A 24,002-nucleotide genomic window follows, 5' to 3' on the forward strand; every position below is an offset into this window, starting at 1 on the left:
GCTTGTCATAATTCTAACACATAGAGATCCACTTTTGGTTATCAATTGCCATCCCTACTTTGCTGGCAATGCCAAGTTTTGGATATTGAGATCCTTTATCCCTAGTCTTCCCATCAAGCTTTGGCAAACATGTAATCCTAGCCGACCCAGTGAAGCTTCCTCTCATTTTGTTTTGTCTCCATAGAAATCTACACCCTGCCTTATCTATATCATTAAGAAGACATTGTTGAAGCTTGAAATGTGAAGTCAGCAAGGTAGATCATTGGGTTTAGGGAGTTTGTTGATTATTGTGCGCTTATAGACATGTGTACCAATGGATTTCTTTACATGGTCTAACAGTTGATGGAGGAATGGTCTCATCAAGGAGAGGCTGGATAGAACGTTGTGTTCCATCTCATGGAGAGATAAATTTTTGAACACGAGTGTAATTTTTTATCTGGCTTGTGGTTCTGATCACTATCCCTTAATTGTTGATGTGCATCCCCCCTTCTTACGGGTAAAAAGATTTTCCATTTTGAGGCTAGATGGAGATTACGCTATAGATGTGTGAGGAATTGGTTAAATGGAATTGGGCTTTAGATTTCCAAGGTTCCCTATGTATAAGGTTCATAAAGAGCTTGGCACGGTTAGATCTAGTCTTGCTAGACGAAAGAGATGTCATGTGACGCATGTTGATGATGAACAAATGAGGTGAATGAAAAGATGGCAACATTGAAAATAATTCAAAATATAGATTAAAATCTAGAGGAAGCTGATATGGAGGGCTTGGCTCAGAAGGAGCTTTAGGATCTATTAGAGCAATATGAAATTCATTGGAAGCATAAATAACAGATCTAATGGTTGTCTGAAGATAGACGTATAGAGTTTTTTTACTCAACCTTGCTCTCCAACATATTGTTCCCAAGTTCACCGTAGAAATGCATAACGAATTTTAAGCTTCTATCTTAAAATCAATTGCTTCAAAATGTTCTAAAGTTCATCGTAGAAATGCATGAAGAATATTAAGCTTCCATTTTAAAACTAATTGGTTCAAAGTGGAGTGGTCTCTTTTGGCTCTTATACTTGATAGTTGATGCCGATATGAAAGTACCTCAATAAAGAACTCTGCATGCTTGTCACCAGGAGGAATTGACTTGCGAAAATTGCCGGTCCAACCAGCCGGTTCGGTGAACTAAACTCGTCGGCTCTTCGCGAACGCTTTAAACCTCCCTCCCCCAGTCCCCCTCCACTACCTTATCGCTTGTATAGGTTGTAGCCTCCACTTCCTCTGCTTCTTTGGTTCTTAGTCATGGCGGCTCTGTGTTCAATACCAAGCTTCTCCACAACAACCAATAGTTTCAACCTCACAAGCCCTTATCATTCTCTCTTCTTCTCCAAAAGCTCAGTCAATTTACCTCAGCAATCCACACCCTTCAACACAATCAAATGCTCTCTCTCACGCCGTCCCGAATACACCCCCAATCGAATCTCAGACCCTAATTACGTTCGCATCTTCGACACCACTCTTCGCGACGGAGAACAATCTCCAGGCGCCACTCTTACCAGCAAAGAGAAGCTCGACATTGCTCGCCAACTTGCCAAGCTTGGTGTTGACATAATTGAAGCGGGGTTTCCTGCTTCTTCCAAAGATGACCTTGAAGCTGTGAAGATGATCGCTAAAGAAGTTGGGAACAACATTGATGGAGATGGTCATGTTCCTGTTATCTGTGGACTTGCGAGGTGTAATCGTGCTGATATTGATGCGTCTTGGGAGGCTGTCAAGTATGCAAAGCGGCCGAGAATCCATACGTTTATTGCGACGAGTGATATTCACCTGAAGCATAAGTTAAGGAAATCTAGGGAGGAGGTAATTCAGATAGCCAGGGAGATGGTAAGTTATGCCAGGAGTTTGGGATGTGAGGATGTCGAGTTTAGCCCAGAAGACGCTGGAAGGTGATTGTTTTCTGGGTAGAGTTGTTTTTATATCTGCTGTTAATATTTTTTGCTGTGTCATTTTGGTACTCCCAGTTACTTTGTTTAAATTAGTTTATGGTTGTGATTTCATGGTATCTTGTGATGATGTTGAAGCTTTAATGCATGCTGTCTGTGTCATTGTGGCATCGTGAATTTAAACTTTGTTTAACTAAAAGGGTACTAGAGTAAGTTAACTTAAGCTGTTACATGTATGGATTCAATGACTTCTACTCTTTTCCAATGTAAACTACTGAAACTACTCCAAATAGAAATAGTCAGAGTGGCGTAAGTTTGCATTTGTTTCTTTTTCTCTCTTGAATCTTTAAAGCCTCTGCTTTTGAAGGGGGGGGGAGAAAGAAGGTTATTCAGAACACCCATGATGAGACTTGTTTTTAATACCTGAAATTTTAGAAGGTGAGAGAGGTAATAAGTTATGTTGCTGTGGGTTGAGACCTATGATGAGAGGGGTTTTGTCTTTTATTGCTGATGGCTGTTTACTTAGCACCCAATATTAGAAATATTTCGGTGCTTATTTTATTGTTTTTGAATTTGTTTATGAATTTCCATTGTTTTCCTAGTTTTTACAAATTTTTTTTTTCATGTGGTTCCTTTGAACTTGGAAAGACCGCCAAGCAACAATGACTTCCATGGTAACTGAAATTCAGACCTAATATCTTTTGAGTTCGATTTGGATACCCCCCAAATTCAAAAACTTGAAGCTATCTAGGGAGTGTAAAATTCTGAAACTGTGACCACCAATTATAACTACAAGGGAAATCTACTAATACACTCTCCTTGCTCCCATTGCCAAATTGTAGCAATTTGTAGAGTATTATGGTGAGAATCTATTCCTATAATCCTTTTATCGCAAAGTGATGCAGGATCAATATAAAGTTCTGTAACCTGCACAGAATACTAATAGAAATAAATATAAATAAACCATTATATGCAAATATTTATCAATTATCCGAAGATACAGCAAGTGGCATTGATGTTGACTTGGCTGGAAACCATGGCATTCGTTCCCCCTCATGATGATATTTTGTCAAAATAAAATATCCCCACCATGATAACTAACGGACCGAACCGTGAGTGATTTGATGGGTGTAACTCAGTATCTAATCCAATCAATCAGAGGGTTTCTCAGGCTACAAAGCAGATCCGAAACAAAAAACCATCTTATTATTTAACAGAAATATTCTCAATCAGGATAGTATAAAAATAGTGAACAATTATATTCTTCAATGTTGGTACTTATAAAGAAGAATTCTCGAACATCTGTGTAAAAATTGAGGAGAGATCATCACTTAGGTTGAGAAATCTTAACATCTGGAATAAGAAAAGTGCTGATAATAGATAAGCAACACGGCTTACAAGAAATGAATAGATAACCCTGGTGCAACTGTACAACAACAACAACAACAAACTCAGCCTTATCCCAATTTAATGGGGTCGGCTACATGGATCCACAAAGGGATAGGGACAGAGAAGAGAAATGGAAAATGGAAGAAGACAAATGAAAGATGAAAGATAGTAAGAGGAAAGAAGCCCACCCAACACAACAGGAGAATCTCAGCTAAATGGGGTCTGCTACATGGATCTTTGCCCTCCAATAGGCCCTATCCAAAGTCATACTTGGTACAAGACCTAGGCTCTGCATGTCCTTCCTCACCACCTCTCCTATAGTCATTTTAGGTCTGCCCCTTGCTCTTTTAGCTCCTTCAATTGGGATCATATCACTCTTCCTTACTAGGGCGCCCTTAGGCCTCCGTTGAATATGACCATACCACCTTAAACGATTCTCTCGGAGCTTGTCATTGATCGGGGCGACTCCCACGTCCGCTCTAATACAATCGTTCCGTACTTTATCCTTCCTTGTTTTTCCACACATCCATCTTAACATCCTCATCTCTGCTACACAAAGCTTATCAATATGACACTTCTTAACTGCCCAACATTCTGCCTCATACATCATAGCTGGTCGTACAACAGTTCTATAGAACTTTCCTTTAAACTTTAAAGGAATACGTCGGTCACACAGCACTCCAAACGCACCTCTCCACTTCATCCATCCCACTTTAATTCTCTGTGAAACATCATCCTCTATGCCACCTTCTTTACTTATGATAGACCCCAGATATCTAAAATAGTCATTTTGTGGTATCTCTTTATCGTCAATTCGCACCATATCAGTATCCACCTCAATGTGACTAAAATTACTCTCCATATATTCAATCTTTGTTCTACTAATCTTAAAGCTTCTTGTTTCCAAGGTTGACCTCCAAAGCTCTAACTTAGAGTTAATCACTTCTTTTGTCTCATTCACCAAAACGATATCATCAGCGAACAGCATACACCATGGGATCTCATCTTGAATGTTCTTCATTAGATCATCCATAATAAGCGCAAATAGATAAGGGCTTAAGGCTGATCCTTGGTTTAACCCAATCGTAATTGGGAATTCCTTTTCCTGACCTCCCACAGATCTCACATTAGTCACCACGCCCTCGTACATATCTTTAATAACATCCACATATTTGCTAGAAACTCCTCTCCTCACTAGGACACATTAGATTAAATCTCTAAGGACTCGATCATAAGCTTTTCCCAAGTCAATAAAGACTATATGGAGATCCTTCTTGCTTTCTCTATATCTTTTCGTGAGCCTCCTCAATAAGTTGATAGCTTCTGTCGTGGATCTACCTGTCATAAAGCCAAATTGGTTCACCGAGATATGAGTCTCTCTTCTCAAATGAGCTTCAATAACGTTCTCCCAAAGTTTCATAGTGTAACTCATTTGCTTAATGCTTCTATAGTTGTTGCAACTTTGAATATCACCTTTATTTTTGTAGTTCGGGACTACAATTCTTCTCCGCCATTCATCTGGCATCTTCCTTGTGTCCAAAATTCTGTTAAACAGATTGGCTAACCAATAAACCCCACAGCCTCCAAGGGTTTTCCACACTTCTATTGGAATCTCATCTGGGCTTGGGGTCTTGCCTGCTTTCGTCTTTCTTAAGGCTTCTTTAATTTCTGCCCTAATCTTTCTTATGTGACTATGACGAGTGGTGTCTTGCTGAAAAATGTAATCATCTAGGCCATTTCTACTCAACCTATCTCCATTTAGTAGGTCACAAATATATTCATCCCATTTCTTCACAATGTCCTCATCTCTCACCAACACTCTTAATACACCTCACTTGATCAAAATCTCTGCTCTTCCTTTTTCTTTTTTTTTTGGGTGAATAGAAAAATTCATTACCAAAGAGGAAAAAAATTACAGCAGCTCCCTTAGGGAGCAAAGAAGAACAATGAGAGGACCCGAATCCTCAGGAGGAGGAGGATCAGAGGGAGGTAGAGGAGAGGCCCCAGGAGACAACAATAAGCCTGTTCCTTGGGGTGTCATTACAAAAAGAGGGGGAGCCAAAGATAGCTTAGCATTAATCTCGAAGGAAATGGCATCCCAAATCTGCTGATGAGTTCGCGACTTGGAGGTCCATTTCCTTAGATTACGCTCCATCCAGATGTGGTTGATCGTGGCACAAAAAACTAACTTTCCAACAGTGTCACAAATAGAGGAACCCACAAAGTCATGTCAATCCAGAGCCACTCTCTACTGAAAGGAAGAATTCTTCTAGGTAAAGGCCAGCATTTTGCTAGAGCGCCCTTCCAGATAGCCGAAGAGAAAGAACATGTGAAGAAAGATGCTCAATGTCTTCATTATTGTTCCAACAAAGGCAGCATGAGGGAGGGGCTTGTATGTGACGATGACGGAGGAAGGACTGCATTGGAAGACAATTTGAGAGAGCTCTCCAGGCCGTGAAGCAGTGACGGGGGATGTGGTGCTTGAACCAAAGAAGATTTCTCCAAGGAGCCCAGGCACTTTTGGAGCGGATATGATCCCAGGCAGCTTTTGCACTAAAGCAGCCGGAGGAAGAATGAACCCAAAAAACAGAATTGCCTCTCCCTGGTGGACTTCTAGGGATAGAGGGGAGGGCCGCCCAAATGCTGTTAAGCGACTGAAGAGAAGAAGGCTGTGGAGTCCAACCATTGCTGCCAAGGATATTTGCAACCTTGGATTGTCTAGTGAGGCGCGATCTGTAAAAATCTCTGGTGGAAACCTGGTGGAGAAGGATGCCCAAAGGATACCAATAATCAAGCCAGAAGGAGGTAGATGAGCCATTGACAATACGGGAGCAGATAGAACCTTGGACTAGGGAGCGAGTAGCTAAGATCTTCCGTCAGACCCAGGAGGCATCAGAGGATAGAGAAACAATCCAGAAGGAATCATGTTACAGGTGTCTCGAGTAGATCCAGTCAACCCAAATACTTCTCTTTTTAGAGACAATCTTCCAGATCAGCTTGATAGTACCAGCTAAGTTTACCTCTTTGATTCTTCTAATATCCAAACCACCTTCTTTTTTTGGCCGACAGATTGAAGCCCAACTGATGGGATGAAGAAACCTGGTCGAGTCCGTGCCCTTCCATAGGAAAGAGGCCATTAGGGATTCCAAGGCTTTGACAGTAGAGTGAGGTAAACCATAGATGCCAGACCAATAGATATAAGAGGATTCCAACACTGATTTGATGAGGACAAGATGACCCGCATAAGAGAGAAGCTTTCCTTTCCAGAGCTGAAGGCGCTTCCTGATGAGGTCCAACATAGGGGTGCAGTGTTCAGCAGATATCCTAACAGGAATCAGAGGGAGACCCAAGTATTTGACGGGAAGCTGGCCAGCAGAGAAGCCCACTTTGTCGATAAGAGCCTCTCTTTCCAAATCAGAAACCCCCGCAAGGAAGAGAAGAGACTTTGAAGGGTTTGTGCGCAGACCTGAGGCCAACTGGAAGCGCTGCAGACAAGACATGATGGCTTTAAAAGAGTTGATGGAAGCTTTGGAGAAGATCATAAGGTTGTCCGCAAAAGCTAGATGGGGGAGCTTGAGAGCTTTGCACTTCAGAATTGCAGAGATGAGGTTCTGATCCGTGAAAGATTGGATATCCCTGGATAGAACTTCCAAAGCCAAGGTGAAAATGTAGGGAGAGAGAGGGCACCCTTGTCTGATTCCCATAGAAGTTGAGAAGTAGCCTGTCGGACTGCCGTTTACTAGGACAGAGAGCCTAGTAGAGGAGATACAAGCATGAATCCAATTGACAAAGGCCGGGGGAAATCCCGTCTTGGTCATCACATTAATGATAAAGTCCCATCTAATGGAGTCAAATGCTTTGTGAATATTAATCTTCATAAGGGCAGCAGGGGAATGACTGGATCTGGCAAGGCCTCTAACAATCTCATTGCATAGAAGGATGTTGTCTGAGATGTTCCTGCCAGGGATGAAGGCTGACTAGTTATCACTAACAAGCAAATCCACAACACTCTTATAAATAGCTTTTTTTCCTTCTTTAGTGTTTAGGTTGGTAGAAAGATCCTCATATTTTTTCTCCTTAGCCAACCCCACAATCCTCCTAGCTTCGTTTCTTGCATCATTATATCTCTTTTTATACTCTGTTTCTTAAGTCCTTTGCCAAGTCTTAAAACACTCTTTCTTGGTCTTAATGGCTACTTGGACCTCATCATTCCATCACCAAGTCTCCCTAGGGGTCTGATGACTACCCTTCGCTTCCCCTAGCACATCTTTGGCCGCCCTCTTAATATAGGTCATCATCTCGTACCAGATCACATTGGTGTCTCCCTCAAAGTTCCACTTTCCTTGTTTGACCACAATATCAGTAAATGTCCTTAGGGACTCCCCTTTTAATTTCCACCACTTTATCTTCAGGTACATAGGTTCCTTCCTCCTACTCTTCTATGCACTGAGGTACATATCCAGGACCACCAATCTATATTGGGTTGTTAAGCTCTCCTAGGGATAAACTGACAGTCCTTACACACCGTTCTATCTGTCCTTCTTGTAAGGAAGAAGTCTATTTGGTTGGCATGGTTCCCACTTTTATAGGTAACTAAGTGCTCCTCTCTTTTTTCAAAGAAGGTGTTCAAAATGGGAAGATCATAGGCTACTGTAAAGTCTAGGATTGAGGTCCCTTCCTTGTTCCTTTCCCCAACCCCGAAACCTCCATGAACCCCTTCAATCCTTCATAACCTCTACGGTCACTCCCAACATGTCCGTTCAAGTCACCTCCAATGATAATCGATCCATCCTGACCTTGCATTAAATCATCCAAGAGTTCCCAGAAAAGGCGCTTACTACTTTCGTCCAATCCTACTTGGGGTGCATAAGCGCAAACAATATTGACAACCTCTTTCTCTAATACTAGTTTGATGGACATAATCCTGTCTCCCAGCCTTTTGACCTCTACAACGATGTTCTTTAAATCTTTGTCCACTATTATGCCCACACCGCTTCTGTTACTATGGTCTCCCGAATACCAAAGTTTGAAGTCATCCAACTTCTTAGCTTTGTTACCCTTCCATCTTGTCTTTTTGATACAAGCGATATTAATCCTTCGTCTCTTCATGACATCCACCAACTCCAGACTCTTACCCGTTAAGGATCCAATGTTCCAGGAAGCTAGTCTAATCCTACGTTTCTGGACTGAAATACTTCCTCTCATTTGCAACTGTATGCTAGAATTATTATTGTCGCCGAACTGTAGAGCTGGAAAGAACAACAATCTTTAACTCAGAAAAGTCTCAAAGTCCAATAACTACTTGATGTGGTTCGGAGTTCTAGAGCTGAATCTAGAAGCACACAAGTACTGAAACCACACTTAAAACTGTAAAATCAGACAACCGGATTTATCCATATTTAGGAGATTTTCTAAATTTCACAAAAAAAAGCACGGTTGTCCCTAATTTTCTGGTTGAGTATAGCAGAAATTACAGGCTTTCTGGTGATGTATGAATCTTGGAAATCAGAGGTCAGAAGATAGATGTAACCCAACTTGCTTATTTGTAAGCTGAAAATATTGCAGGAACTGATATACTAATCGATAATGGTGCTAACAGAATATAGATGATGAAATTTGAAAGGTGAAATTCAGATTCAGCAAGCAATTAGTTGGTTCTTCAGATCGACATGAAGCTAGAGAGAGCAATATCACCTGGTTGAAGAAATAGCCAGAACTGAGAAAGGAAGGTAAGCTAATGGCCAGACCAAGGTTCAAGAAGTCAGTTTCGACCAGGGTCGAACCCTGGTGGTCAAAACCAAAATATTTCAGATTTCGACTGCAACCTGGTCGAAATCTTGCAAGAGTCAGCGGTTGGTTTCGTTTGACCATTTTGGTGGTCAAGCAGCCATATTTTGGGCTAAAACTTGGTAGAGACCCTAATTAAGCATCCCTTAACACAGTGGAACCTTTAGATTATTGAAAAACATACTCAAATTGTTAAGTTTGGCTAGGTTGGCAGTATATGCCGTACATTGCAAGTATATTTCTCAAAGATAGCCTATGTTACACATTATTTAGTACTTTAACATACAAAATATAATGAAAACAATTAAAATATGCAATTGCAAGTGACAAATGGTGAAAAATCATTTAATATTATTAAAATATTACATCATAAGTGTACAACTAATGACTTCATATCAAAGGTTCAAATAAGCAAAAGCCCTCTGCACTTCCTCTTATTCTCCTACTCTATGTTAATACCACATAGAGTTCCGGGTGGGCTGGAAAGATGAGGAAGATTGCTGCCGCCGACGAAACCGTTCCTCCGACTCGATCACAAAAGATGGCCATGTCATGGTATATGAGAAGAAACATTCAAAGTCCATCATGACAACCTAATATGTCTCATCATCCACATACTCTAGGTAACCCAACTTCGGATATAGATCATTGGGTCCGGAAGATGATGCAAACGTGCCACTACTGTAGTTGCTTGTTGGACCAGACTGATAGGGCTGCTGGGGGTCTGGCAAGGAGAAGATGCTATCCATGAAAGATATCACTCCTTGTGATTGATCATGAGTAGTGTGGAATGAAGATGATGAATAGCTATGCTGATCAAACCCACCACACCCACCATACTTGTCACTAGATGTGTCTGTGGAAAACGATGGTACACGCCACTGTCCCAACTGTTTGAACCCATTATTACCCTCTAGATTGAGGCCTCCAACATTGTCAGATAAGGAAGAAATATCTATCTCCATGTCAATGCGGTCATGCTTCTCATTTGATCTGAACCTGCGGTGAGAGCCTCTAGTATAACCTGCACGTGTGGGGGCACGTGCACTGTGTTTGGCATCCTGGGTAGCATGATCAAACTATGTCTCTCCTATGAGTCGGATAGGCTCCGGCTCCTCCTCTTCCTGATCATACTCGTCTCGAAGGCTCACATATCTATCTCCATCACTACCACGACCATCATCACCACCATGATCTCCACCATCGAAGGGAGACGGTGTGCGAGTACAACCATTGGAATGCGACCAATTTACCTCCTCATCATCCCTGCCAGGTTGGGACTCAAAAGGTTGGGGTGTCTGTGTGTGGACTCAACCCTCTTAAGAAGACATGAACTCATTAATATCGGCCCCCATCTAATTAGCAATCTTAGGGTCGGGCCTACCAATGACCTGATCCATCATCGGGTCACTGCACTCCCTCATCCATTGGTACCTGAGATCCCCATCATTTGACTCCAGCTGGAAGATGTTGCTGAGTTCAATTGGGTTTTTGTCATTGTTCATCCCCATGCAGATGTGCTGCATTTCCAATCTCATGTTGTAGTGCACATACAGTAGTTGCTAAAGGCGTTTATGACCCAATTGGTTCCGCCTCTTCAAGTGGATGCATAGTTGTCACGGCGGTTAGGAGACCCAAGGCGTTGGAGAGGGTAAAAATTCAAGGCGACACCAAGCTGGCGTCCAAGGTGCCCGCCTAGGTGACCAAAGTGCCTGGACGCCTAGGCGGGCCTTAACAACTATGAGTGGATGAGTGAAAGCGTACTCTAGTTGCGCTCGCATCCATAAGCGGAATATGGTCCTCTCTAACTGTAGGGCATATCCATAATTTTACACAAATGTGGCCACTTGTCTTGCCCTCTTGACCACATTCCGTACCAATATCTTCTTTCCCATGCCCTTCAGCATAAGGTCAATGCAATGGGCTGCACAAGGGGTCCAAAAAAGATGGTATCTATTATTGTTCATCAATTTCTCTCCTGCCTTCTTGAAGTTACTACCGCTGTTCATCACCACTTGGACAACGTTCTCTATGCCCACCTCTTGGACCTCCTCATTTAACAAGTTGTAATATATTTTGCATCTTTTTTCCTTGGATGCATCAACAGACTTGAGGAACATAACCCTCTCATCACAATATACCATGAAGTTGATGATGGACGTCTAGTAGGTCCAGTCTAACCATCACACATCACTGAGACTCCATATTCCATAATCTGACCGTAGACCCTTGAGGGTCTCAATGTACTCCTCTAACTCCTTCTGCTGGGGTAAATACACATTCACAACTCAAAAGGAGTGGGCCCCTTCACTCCCTCCCCAACGTTCCCTACAGTCTCTAACATGTTCTGGTAGTAGGACCCCACAGTGGCATTCGTTGGGATGTTGTGGTAAAAGAGCCACTTTGGCATTGCATCCCCCCACCATGCCCTTCCATTGACCCTACACATGCTTCAGCTTTCGCTGTCTACTCTTTGATCTGTAAATTGCAGCCTGCTCAAGTATGTCAATAGGATCATCATCACTGTCCCCTGGAGATGGGGGTGGTGGGGCTGTCCGCACTCTCTATGACGTCTTGAATTGAAACTCCGACTGCTTGTGCTTCTTCTTACCCTTGCCAGAACCACTAGGTCCAGCCTCTCCTGCAGCTGCTCTAGGTCTAAAACCACTATCACTAGGACAGCCTCTCCTCCAGTTGCTCTGGAGAAACTAGCTCCTCTCCTGAACTCCCTGCCTCTCTCCTGCTCCTGCATATGGGTGACATGGCTTGCTCTGGTCCCCTGCCGTATCTGTCTGGCCTCTATCTCTGTCTCCATATCGGCAGGCACAAAGTACTCATCAGAATTAGAATTAGAGTCCAAGTCTCCTCCTCCTGCCTCTGCCTGTCTCTCTAGTACTGCCTTGTCAAACCCTTCCCTTGCCCTACTCTTGTCTAATTTTCTCTTTATCGCTCCCTTCACAAGGGTAACCTTAGCCTTCTGCACCTCATAAGCAACCCTGGGGCATTTGGCCACATCCCTGCATCCACTTGCCAAAAGCCACGCTAGTCTAGCAGCCCCACCTCCCAAGATTTTTATCCCACAATAGTTGCATTGAGATTTCTTCTTGTCATTCCCAATAGGGACACCATGCCTCCATGCTATGTCATCCTTATCTTCTCCCTGAGAAGCCATGATGTGCAGTTCTTACACGATTGTAACAAAAAATGTCACATAATTAAACTTTCTACGTCAATAAAAAGCCCTATGACAACAAGAAAGCTATTTCTTAATTTCTACCTGAGTCATATATTTCCTTGCTTAAAATTAAAATTTTAAATAATAATAACCTAATTAACCAATATGTAAGTTTGTAACAACACACAAAACATCATTTTGAGTTGAAAAGACAACTGCAATACTTTAAAAGGTTTTCACTATTTTTCAAACCAAAGCATATATCTTTTCCATATTATTCATAATTTTTTTGAATTATTTTTTTTCTATTTTTTGAAAATTAAAATAATATTTTTTGGCAGAAAAAGCAACACTGTGAGGCCGTAGATCAGCCAACAGTGACTAACATTTATAAGATTGAGCTCCAACCTAAGTATTAATCATATATATATATATATATTTAAAAATTGTTCCAAGAAAACCAATTTTTTAAACCAGAAAATAAGAAAATAATTTAAGAACAAAAAATTAAATCCAACTATGTGAAGTCATAGATTGGCTAATACCATCTAATATATAAAAATCCTAACTACTACATATTTACCCTATTTTTTTGCAAAAATTACTTTAGGGAAAACGCGTTTTACCTTCAAGCAATCACCCTCAAATCCACCAAATGTTGGCTGTAGATGACTTGGACAAGCTTCTAACAAGTTGTTCCACCAAGAGTTGGAAGTGGAATGGCCAAAATCAAGGTAAAAATCAAGTCTTTAGTCCAACAGCAGGTTTCGGTCGAAACCAAAGTGCAAGTCGAAATTTTGATAGACTTCTTGTTTTTAAATTAAGTGATTGTACTGTTTTGGCGAAAAGAAACTTCACGACCGAAACATAAAAGTTTTTGTTGAAACCTGGAATACCTAATGAGTCGCGGACGGTTTCGTCTCGAGCCGGGTTGAAGCTGAAAATTTTCGTTAAGTTTCGACCGAAATTTCGAACTGTGGGCCAGACTACTCGCCGGTCATGCAAACACATGAACTCCCAAATAAATTTCATTAAAAAAATTCAACGAAGTTCGTGTAGGAAAACATCCCTATTTATAAAGGCTCGATTGACGCTGTTTTGGACTTCTAAACCAGCCAAACTACTTGTCCCTACAAGTTACCTATACAAAAGTTTACTATATAAACTGACCACATACTTACTGTATAAGATTCTTAATAAGGCTTAAACTAACTTACTTGCTCACTACTCAATTAAACTCTACTACTACTAAACATAAAAACACAAAACAACTAATCCTGTATAGAATCACAGGCCCCACTGTACAGACTTATAATTAAGGCCCAGTACAACACAACCCAAAGCATACAACAACGACAACAACAACATCCAAGCCTTGTCCCAACTTAATGGGGTCGGCTACATGGATCCTTTAAGAAATAATAGAAGGATAATAAAGAAGAAAAAAGGTGGGGCATACAGGTAAAGAAGGGGCCTTCAACATCAACACAGACTAAATGGGCATCGATAGAATAAAATTAAAGAAGTAAAAAGGGGGAGGGGCATACAGCCACGACACAAACTCTATGGCATTGACCCTTCTTAGCTACGTACTGTTTAGTCTGCTTCTTAACTGCCCAACAATCTGCTCTAGGTCTCGAAGAGGAGTGTAACACAAGCATCACAACAACAAAGTCCAATTAAATGGGGTCTACCGCACGGATCTTTGATCTCCAATCAGCTCTATTTGAGGTCATATTAGGGGCAAGGCCTAAGCTAAGCATGTCTTTCATCACCACTTCTCCTAACGTTATCTTAGGCCGGCCCTTGGTTCTTTTGGTTCCCTCAATCCAGATCATGTCGCTCCTTCGGAATGGGGCCCTTGAAGGCCTCCGTTGGACATGGCCATACCACCTCAAACGACTCTCGAAAAGTTTATCATGAATCGGAGCTACTCCCAACCCAGCTCTAATATGATCATTCCTTACTTTATCCTTCCTAGTTTTCCCACTCATCCATCTCAACATCCTCATCTTTGCGACCCCAAGTTTATTTATATGGCACTTCTGCACAGCCCAGCATTCTGACCCGTACATCATAGCTGGTCTAACGACAGTCCTATAAAATTTTCCTTTAAGCTTTAAAGGGATACACCGATCACACATAATTCTGGTCGCGCCTCTCCACTTCATCCATCCTATTTTAATCTTTTGGGCAACATCGTCATCTATGTCACCTTTCTTGTTTGCGATTGATCTCGGATATCTAAAGTGGTCACTTTGCGAGGTCTCCTTCTCCTCAATATTCACCCTTTCGGTATCCGTCTCAGAGCTGCTAAAGTTACACAACATGTATTTGGTCTTAGTTCTACTTATCTTCGGGCCTTTTGATTCCGAGGTTGATCTCCATAGTTCCACTTTGGTGTTAATCCCTGTTTTTGTCTCATCTATCAAAACAATATCATCTGCAAAGATAAGCGCAAACAGATAAGGGCATAAAGCTGATCCTTGGTGTAACCCAATTGAGATTGGGAATTCATTACTTTGTCCCCCCATTGTTCCAATGCTAGTCACCACATTAGTATACATATCTTTAATTATGTCCACGTATTTACTTGATACTCTTCTCTTCTCCAAAATATTCCAGATTAGCTGTCTAGGGACTTGTAGGCTTTTTCCAGATCTATAAAGACCATATGAAGATCTTTCTTGCCCTCCGTATATCTTTTCATGAGTCTCCTTAATAAGAAAATTGCCTCCATTGATGATTTTCCTGGCATAAATCCGAATTAGTTCTCCGATATAGTAGTCTCCTTTCTCAATTGAGCTTCAATAACCCTCTCCCATAACTTTTTCGTATGGCTCATTAACTTTATGACACTGTAGTTTTTACTACTATGAATATCTCCATTGTTTTCATAGACTGGACCACAAAGCTTTGGATACAACCCAAAGCATGTATCTCTAAATAATGGCTTGAAACAAGGCTTAACCAGGCCCACTGGGACTGGTTTGTGATGCAGTTGCACTAGCTTGGTTGGACCGACATGATCTAGTTTGGAAACGTAGGCCAAGGAAATATGGTTATTGGTTCCTGTATGGGTTGGGAATTTTATTAAACCTTGGGGTAACTAGGAACCAATTATAACTGGGATCCACATGAGCTGTCGATAGGGGTTGAGATTAGGGATATGAGTTTGAGTCTTCAGAAGATTTTATAGGTTGGTGAACAGTGATATTAGTGGTCGAGTCCAAGTCATTTTTGAATATGTTTTAGTAGATAGTCCATGCATGAGTCGATGTGGGCTTACTAACGGCTATAAATAAGTGTAATAAACCCCAATTGATATAGTGTGATTTAATAAAAGAAACTGAGTTTTACTTCTTGTTTTGCTTTTCGTGTGTACTGGATCTCTCTCTCATTCACCTTGCTTAATCCAGACTGTGTTCCTCTCCATAGTAGTGATATATTTTCCTATTTTCCCCTTCTCCTATTTTTATCTTTCTCTAATACTTCTCTGTTCTTTCCTGCTACTGGTGGTACTGCTGGACTGAAAAGAAGGCGGCTTGCAGATTCTCCATCCCAAGTTGGTTTGGCCTGAGATTCTGTGCATGAGTTCTCCTTCCTTAGGTGACCTAAATCGTAGAAAATTACTTTCTGAAGTCCTCTCTGCTGTGAGATATAAGCCTGCAACCATGGTTGCCCTGCAACTTCTGCTTGGTTCCACTTGTAGGAATATTTTTAATTTTTTTGACTGCTATGCTGGGTGATTGCTAATTGGATGAAGAGTCCTATGAGTTAGCAATCTCCTCCTGAAGTCTCAGTCCGAACAGAGTTCTTCTGAGAATGATCTCTCACCTGGAATCAATCCAGGATAACCGCAGGTTAATGTAGCTAGCATGTGGACGAAGAGCAACTCCCTTATTTATTCATAAGGATAGGTTCTTTCGTTCTTTACTTAAAAGGGCCTCCTTCCTAATTTCTGTTTTAATTTAAGCCTGCCCTGATTTAAAATTTCAGAAAAACCCCTGTTCGGATTTAATTCCCTTTCCATTCCAGATACTGTTTTAGCCTTTCAAAAAGGGTCCATTATTGTCCTGAAATTACAGATTCTGGTTTGAGTGTGGTCCCCACCTCTGTGGTTCCCTAGATCCTATTCTAGACCCGGGACCCCACCAGTTTGCCAGCATCACAAAAATTTGATTACATTTATTGGCCACTCGTTTTTATAGAAACAAAATCATAGTTTCTGAGTAACTTCAACTCCAGAAACAAAATCATTGAAAGGCCTCTGTAAATCCCTTACAAATAAAGGCCCACTTGATCAACTTTTCCATAGCCTTGCAAACAACTTACAAGAAGGCTGAGAATAGTTATGAAAAGCTCTACTGTTTCTGTCCAGCTCTCTGCATTTATTTGAGTATTGAATAAATTCTTTTGATTACATTAAAGGACTGCTTACTAGGAATTCTGTTCAATTTTATGCCTTTACTCTTGATTTATTTATTAAAAGTTGACATAATTTTCTTTGTTGTTTGCCAGGTCTGAGAAGGAGTTCCTTTATCAGATTCTGGGGGAAGTAATTAAGGCTGGAGCTACAACCCTCAACATCCCTGATACAGTAGGTATCCTTTTGCCAGTTGAATTTGGGCAATTGATTGCCGACATCAAATCCAACACCCCTGGAATAGAAAATGTGATAATTTCTACCCACTGCCAAAATGATCTTGGCCAAGCCAGTTCCAACACAGTAGCGGTATGCTGTTAATTTTCTGCTACAGTTATTTCATGCCATACTAATTCCAAGGTGTACTCATTTTCAGTGAATCTGAATCCAGGGAGCATATGCAGGTGCTAGGCAACTGGAAGTGACTGTCAATGGCATTGGAGAAAGAGCAGGAAATGCTTCCTTAGAGGAGGTATGAGTGTATACATATGTGCATATTAAAAGAAAATTGCAGTCAATGACCATCCCATTCAGCATCTTACTTTCACCCTATGCCTAGTATACTACTCCCTTTGTTATTGTCTCGTCTTTGCCTTGTGTTGTCTGCTAGTCTGCCTTTTTCACTTGATGGAATTATGTGTCCTTCAATCACTCAAGTATGTGAGATTTTTGGGTTGAGGATTAGATTTACCGTATACAGCTGTTATGGCTGGAGTATATGGATGGCTTGGTAGATGTATATGTTATCTATTGGATTTTTGAAAACTCATACAGATAAGGGGAAAATCGATGGCGGGGTCTTATGTGTTAAGAACTGAATCAAGTAATGGAACAATTAAAGAATAAATAGAACTCTGAAAACCTTAACAGTAAACAAAATTCAGAAGTAGAATATCAAACCAGAAATTGAAGTTTTGATGTAGACTTCAGGTAGGAAACCTGAAATCAGTTTAAAGTTTACTGGATCCAAAACCAAATACTGGACTGATTTCTCCTCTGATTGGATTCAAGAGTCCTAAGAGTTGGCAATCTCCTCCTGAAGTCTCAGTCCGAACCGAGTTCTTCTGAGAATGATCTCTCACCCGGAATCAATCCAGGTTTACCGCAGGTCACTGTAGCTAGCGTGTAGAAGAACAACTCCCTTATTTACTCACAAGGATCGGTTCTTTCGTTGTTTACTTAAAAGGCCTCTTCTTAATGTCTGTTTTAATTTAACCCTGCCCTGATTTAAAATTTCAGAAAAACACTTGTTCAGATTTAATTACCTTTCCATCCCAGATTCTGTTTAGCTGTTCAAAAAGGGTCCATTATTGTCTTGAAATTACAGATTCAGAAAATTGAAGTTTTTAAGAAAACAGACTAGTAGTAACCAGTAGGACTGCTGAAATCGATGGAAAAATTATGATCTTGAAACAGAACTAGAAAGAGAACTAGCAACCAGAACAAAATACGAACAATTAGCAAGGCAGAAACTAAACTAACAGAAGAATGGTTAATTGGGGGGAAAAAAAACAGAATTAAGAATAGAGAAATAACTACCATGTGCAGGAAGAATAGAAAAGTTCTAAATTGACATTTTAGAGATGAAGAGAGATATAATCAGGAATCCCAACTGATTTCTAGTGCTAGAATCCCACTGTTGCCCTAACCTGGAATCACACCAGGTCTTAATGTAGAAGGGGTTCAACTAAGAACCACTCTACTGTAGGATCGATGACAGGTTGCAGCAGAATCTCAACATAGCAATAAAACCAGAATTAGTAACTTAGGAGGTAGAGATCAAACCAGCCTGTAGAACAGTGTCAAACTTGGGTCGAGTGAAGATGGCGGTGAAGGGATGCTACACTCCAAATTTCAGCCAATTCAGATGGCTAAAAACTGAGATACGAAAATGCAAAATTAGAAGGTTATGGAATATCGTGCAAACCAGCACTGGGATTGGGCTCCAAGCCTCCAAAGTGGATCGAGTATCAGCCTTGATGAGGTGAAGCTTTGCTGCAAGTTTGGTTCAGTTCTGATGGTCAGAACTGGATATCTGAGTTGGTCTTGAAAATAGAAGGTAGGACTCAGAATTAGAAGGTGATGGCCTGCAGAGCAATCCAGCCAATAGCAGGGGCTGGAATTGGGATCAAGTGGAGCCCCAACAGAAGTGAAGAACTCCTCCAATTCTTAGCCTTTTCGTATCACTGGATGTGGAGATATGAGACACAGAAGCTGCAGCACTAAATCAGATCGCAGGGAGTGGCAGCAGTCTTCAATCAATTGGTAACAGCAACAGCAGCCTTTGGAGTTGATTGGAGCATTCAAGGATCTTCACAGCAGTTGCAGTAATCACAATATAACAGCAACACAAGGGAATCAATTGGGATAAGAAGAGAAGATAGGAGAAGGGAAAAGGGATAAGGAGATTCGGCTCTCTCAGCCCTATGGGTTTTTGCGCTCACCAGCCAGGTCTCTCAGCTCTTCATCCATAATAGGACAATAAAACGCTGCACTGCATATTCTCATTCATCATAATCGTTAGTGGGGGGGCTCGAAGGGCATTACATATATATGGGCAGCTATGCTTGCCTTACAAGTAAGAGAAAATTAGAAACTTGCAAGAAAAGGAAACAAACTGAAAATAGAAACTTCTAAATAAATGCTAAGCCTACTTTCTAAATGTGGAATTAGGAACTAAAGAGCTAAGGTTGTTTAATAGACAACCACAAAATATCTAAGAGAATAATTCTGAAAATAGAAACTAAACTAAACTCCTAAATCCCCATGCATAGACAAAATTGACCCTTCTAAAAAGTCTTCACACAATCTGGTCCTGGCCCCCACAGGATCTTCTAGTTGCATTCTCACCAAGTCAAATATGGGGCTGTGACACTGTTCACGTGAACAGTGTTTGGCCTCCTCTTCTTCATGCTTTGGTCTATATCAGGTCTTCTACTGAATCCTACAGCACAACATGCTCTGAGACCCACAAAACCAAAGGCTGAAAGCCAAATTTTCATTCATCAAAATCATGGGGAGGCTGTAAGCCTTTACATGTATATATAAACTAGTGCTGGACCAAATAGACTCCACAGAGGAAACGTAGAGTCTTACCTGAACAGGACAACATCACAACAAAGAAAGAAAAGCAAACAAACTAGGAAAGTCTCTCCAATCACAAGCTGTGTTTTGAGGTTCCTTCTAGCTCTAGGACTCTGATACTCAAATAAGAAGTTGACTCAGATTATGTCTGGAATTTATAAGATCTATTCCAGCTTGATTAAACAAATGAATAATAATAAAATAAAATAAAAATATCAACCTAAGATAAACTCCATGATTGTGTGAACCAGGTCTGAACCAGAGATCTGAACTGCACCAGAAAACTGGTCCAAAAAATAGAACCACAGGCTATAATAATGATGGCTTGGTTCTCCTGCTTTGGTACTTAAGAGTGTGCCTAGCATCTGCATCACTGGTCTTCATTTCAGCTTTCGTTGCTATACCGCACATCCTTTTTGCCTATTTCAGCTGATGGTTTTCTTCGATTTTGGGAGTAGGTTGTAATGACTATAAAATGCCGTGGTAAGGAGCTAATGGAAGGGCTTTACACTGGGATTAACACCAGACACATTGTTATGGCAAGCAAAATGGTATTCTCTTGGATCTCTTTTGTAACCTGTACCAATCTTTTTGCATCTTGGTTGAATGTGTCCTCCTTGGACGTTTCTTAGCTGTAATTTTTTTCCAGGTGGCTGAGTATACTGGACTTGCTGTTCAGCCACACAAGGCCATTGTTGGAGCTAATGCTTTTGCTCATGAAAGTGGTATACATCAGGTTGGCATGCTCTCTTTTATTGTATCACCATTTTCATTCATGTCCCACTCTTCATTTTTTTTTTTTTTTTTTTTGAGGATCTTGTTTTACATAAGATAGTTACTGTCACATTTACTAACCATGTACATCTTCTGCTGCTAGTGGATGGTTTTTCATGTCATCAGAAATGTTTATCCTGTCGTACATATGTAATTGTATCTTATATCCATCTCATCTTGAAAACAAGGTTTATTTGTTTTTTGAAAGTAAACCATCGCAACTCCGCCAGTGTTTTATTCTGCCAGTCCCAAGCCTGGATAAAGGAGGAGGGTTGGTGCGTCAGGTCGGCGCTTCCTTGATACACTTGGTTCACATTGAAGACCGTGCCAGAACAACCTAATAGAGGGTGTGTTAGCACAGTAGTTTTCCTGATTTACAATCAGGGGACATTGTAAAGACATTAGCCAAACGCTGTTGCATGGATTCTAAAACTTACTATTTTTTTTTAACCTTATGCTAGGGTGCCCCTCGGAAGTGACCCGCTGCACTATGACCCGGGTGTAGTGAATAGTGAGCAAGGGTTAGCTAGGCTGTCCCCTGTAAGTGACGCACTGCTTTGGCACCGTTAGTCCTAGTCCTAGTCCTAGTTTATTTCCAAGTGTAATTATGTTTACTTTACTAGTTTTGATTCCTAGTAGGATTAGGAATCTTTTTCTATGTAATTCTGGTTTAATATACATAAAAGCAGGGGGGGGGGGAACTGCTGGTTCAATCCAAGTGCTCTAGTTAGTACCCTTTTCTCTCCCATCACTCTCGGTTCTCTGATTTTACCATTCTAACATTGTTACAATAGCAGATCGGAAAACCTTATCTGGCCCAAAACCTGGTCGAAGCTTACTTCTATATGGGTGAACAAAATTCCAAAATCTCAGATTAATCCAAGGTTTAGATTCTGAGACCGAGTAGTTTCCTACTGCAGGCAGGAATTTAAAAAACATAAAACATAAACACATTCCAATCTCCGAAGATGTATTCAGAGGAGCATGGATGAAACAGTGTAATAGGTAGTAAGCAGCAGCAATTGAGAACCAAATACCACCATGAGAGAACCAAACCGAGATCAACAGGGTTGCTAAAATCAAACAACCAGAAACTAGGCAAGGGTTCTCGCACCATGGACGAGTTCGGTGTTCCAGATTTCGGTTGAAACCACTGAAATTTCGTGCTTATTTCAGTCTTGACCGAGGTCGAAACGAAATGGCATGCGACTCTAGAGGTATGCAATGTTTAGACTTAGACTTTCAGATTTCAGTCAAAATCTTGGTAGGTTTCAGGTTTTATACTGACTGAAACGCTACAATGGCATTATATAAAAGCCCCATCTCGAACGAACTGAGTCACTGTTTTGATCCATTTCGACTGGTTTTGTCTGGTTTTGACAGAAAGCGCTAGAATTTGAGTTTTTTTTTTTGGCAAATCACTTGCTAGTCTTGGTAGACAACGTGTTGGAGACTAATATAACACATACAACGGCCTCGTGCATTTGACTATTTGAGCGAGATTTGGGGAAGATTTAAACTTTGAGGTGTAATCTTTCCCCTAAAATTAATTTTTGCAAAATATAGATAAATATTTAGTGCTTAGGCTTCAATTTTTTTTATATGTTAGATATCGTAGGCTGATCTTTGACTTCATGGAGTTGTATTTAATTTTCTATTTTTAAAATTTTCTGGTTTTAAAAATTGATTTTCTAAGAAAAAAAAGGATTAATATGCATTGGTTACTGCTCAATTTATATATGAGACACTGTTGGCTGATCTATGGCCTCATGGTATCATGTTTTTTTTGCCTGAAAATTATTGGTTTAACTTTTGGAAATTAGAAAATAATTAGAAAATTCAACAAATTATGAAAAATAGGGAAAAATATTCTATTTTGGTTTTAAAGATAATGAAAAATTATGAAAGTATTGTTTTTGTCTTTTCATCTCAAAATGGTGATTAATTTGTTGTTCCATATTTAAATTTTGGTTGATTAGGGTATTATTATTTACAAAATTAGTTTTAATTAAGGACAAATCTAAGAGTTAAATAGGAATTAGGAAATATCTTTATTGTTAATTGATGTAGAAAAATTAATAATGTGGCACTTTTGGTTGCAATAGTGTAAGAAGAGTACATCATGGCTGCTTAGGGAAGAGATGGGGGACACAGTGTGGGCAGAGCCCCGGCCCGACCTTCATATCCGCTAACGTAAAGCAAGGAGTTGAGCCTGAACTGGTGAACTGAAGTCACTTTTGGAACCATTCTTCCTACAGCTAACACGTGTCCAGTCTAGCGGAATGCACAGTGCAAACGAACGTGAGCTGCTGTACCGATTTCCCAGCTGGCCATCGGGGACCAAGTCGTAAGGCCATGATCTGCGGGGGAACGGGTCACTCATTCTTCCATTGAGGCACGGTGTACCCATTGAAAATGATAAGAAGTCACAATGCAACTACTGTGGGAAGAAAATCATGGGAGTTGGGGCCACTAGACTAAAGTGGCATTTGGCAGGTGGATATAAGGATGTGGCCAAATGCCTTAGGGTTCCTCTTGAGGTGCAAAAGGCTATATTATCCTCATGAAGGGAGGAATAAAGAGGAGGTTACATAAGCAGAAGGTAAGGGAAGAGTTTGACGAGGCAGTGCTAAAGAGACAGGCTGAGGCAGGAGCATGGGATGACTCTGATTTTGACAGTGACGAGGACTACATGCCTACTGATGTGGGAACAGAGGCAGAGGCGAGACAGATACGGCTTGCTAGGGTAGCAAGCCCTAGCAAGCCGAGTTACACATATGCAAGAGGAGGATAGAGCTAGAGAGTTCAGGGGAGGAGCTGGTTCCTTTAGAGCAGCTGCATCGGAGGATGGTGGTACTGGTTCTGAACAGGGTAAGAAGAAAAAAAAGCAGACGTAGTTGCCCTTTCGGAGAGCACCAAGTATGAGGGGAACCCCACCCCTACCCCTAGTAGATGAGGATGTTTTTGACATACTTGAGCAAGATCCAAAACTTTTCAGGACTCAGAGCGGTATACAGAGAAAGCTGAAGCATGTGTGTTCTGATTGGAAGGGTAAACTGGGTGATGCCATGTCGAAGTGATTCTTTTACCACAGTATCGCGGCGCATGCTACCGAGGGACCCTACTATCAGAATATGTTAGAAACTGTAGGGAAGGCTGGGGTTGGAGTGAAGGGGCCCCACTGCTTATGAGCTGATGAATATGTATTTACCCCAGCAAAGAAAGGCGCTAGAGGAGTATAGAGAGACCTTAAGGGGACATTGTCACACTATGGTGTCACTGTCGTGTGATGGTTGGACTGGATCTACTCCAAGGAAAAAGAAGGATGCAAAATATATATGCAAGTTGTTGAAAGAGGTGGCTCAAGAGGTGGGGGTAGAGAACGTTATCCAAGTGGTGACGGACAATGGTAGTAACTTCAAGAAGGCGGAGGAGGGG

At 41.0% G+C, this 24,002-nt stretch overlaps 1 protein-coding gene across 1 annotated transcript in view; it reads left to right on the plus strand.

Annotated features, from left to right (window-relative positions):
- The first annotated feature begins 1,205 nt into the window (after window positions 1-1,205).
- The window catches only part of LOC122671366 (2-isopropylmalate synthase A-like), a 48,138-nt gene continuing 25,341 nt past the window's right edge, over window positions 1,206-24,002 (plus strand). The window contains exons 1-5 of the mRNA XM_043868529.1: window positions 1,206-1,932; window positions 16,802-17,015; window positions 17,098-17,178; window positions 20,249-20,341; window positions 20,440-20,526. Coding sequence (XP_043724464.1) covers window positions 1,289-1,932; window positions 16,802-17,015; window positions 17,098-17,178; window positions 20,249-20,341; window positions 20,440-20,526 — 1,119 coding nt within the window. The 5' untranslated portion in view covers window positions 1,206-1,288. The remainder of the gene's footprint in view (window positions 1,933-16,801; window positions 17,016-17,097; window positions 17,179-20,248; window positions 20,342-20,439; window positions 20,527-24,002) is intronic.

Source organism: Telopea speciosissima, chromosome 8, assembly GCF_018873765.1.
Source record: "Telopea speciosissima isolate NSW1024214 ecotype Mountain lineage chromosome 8, Tspe_v1, whole genome shotgun sequence".
Lineage (NCBI taxonomy): Eukaryota > Viridiplantae > Streptophyta > Magnoliopsida > Proteales > Proteaceae > Telopea > Telopea speciosissima.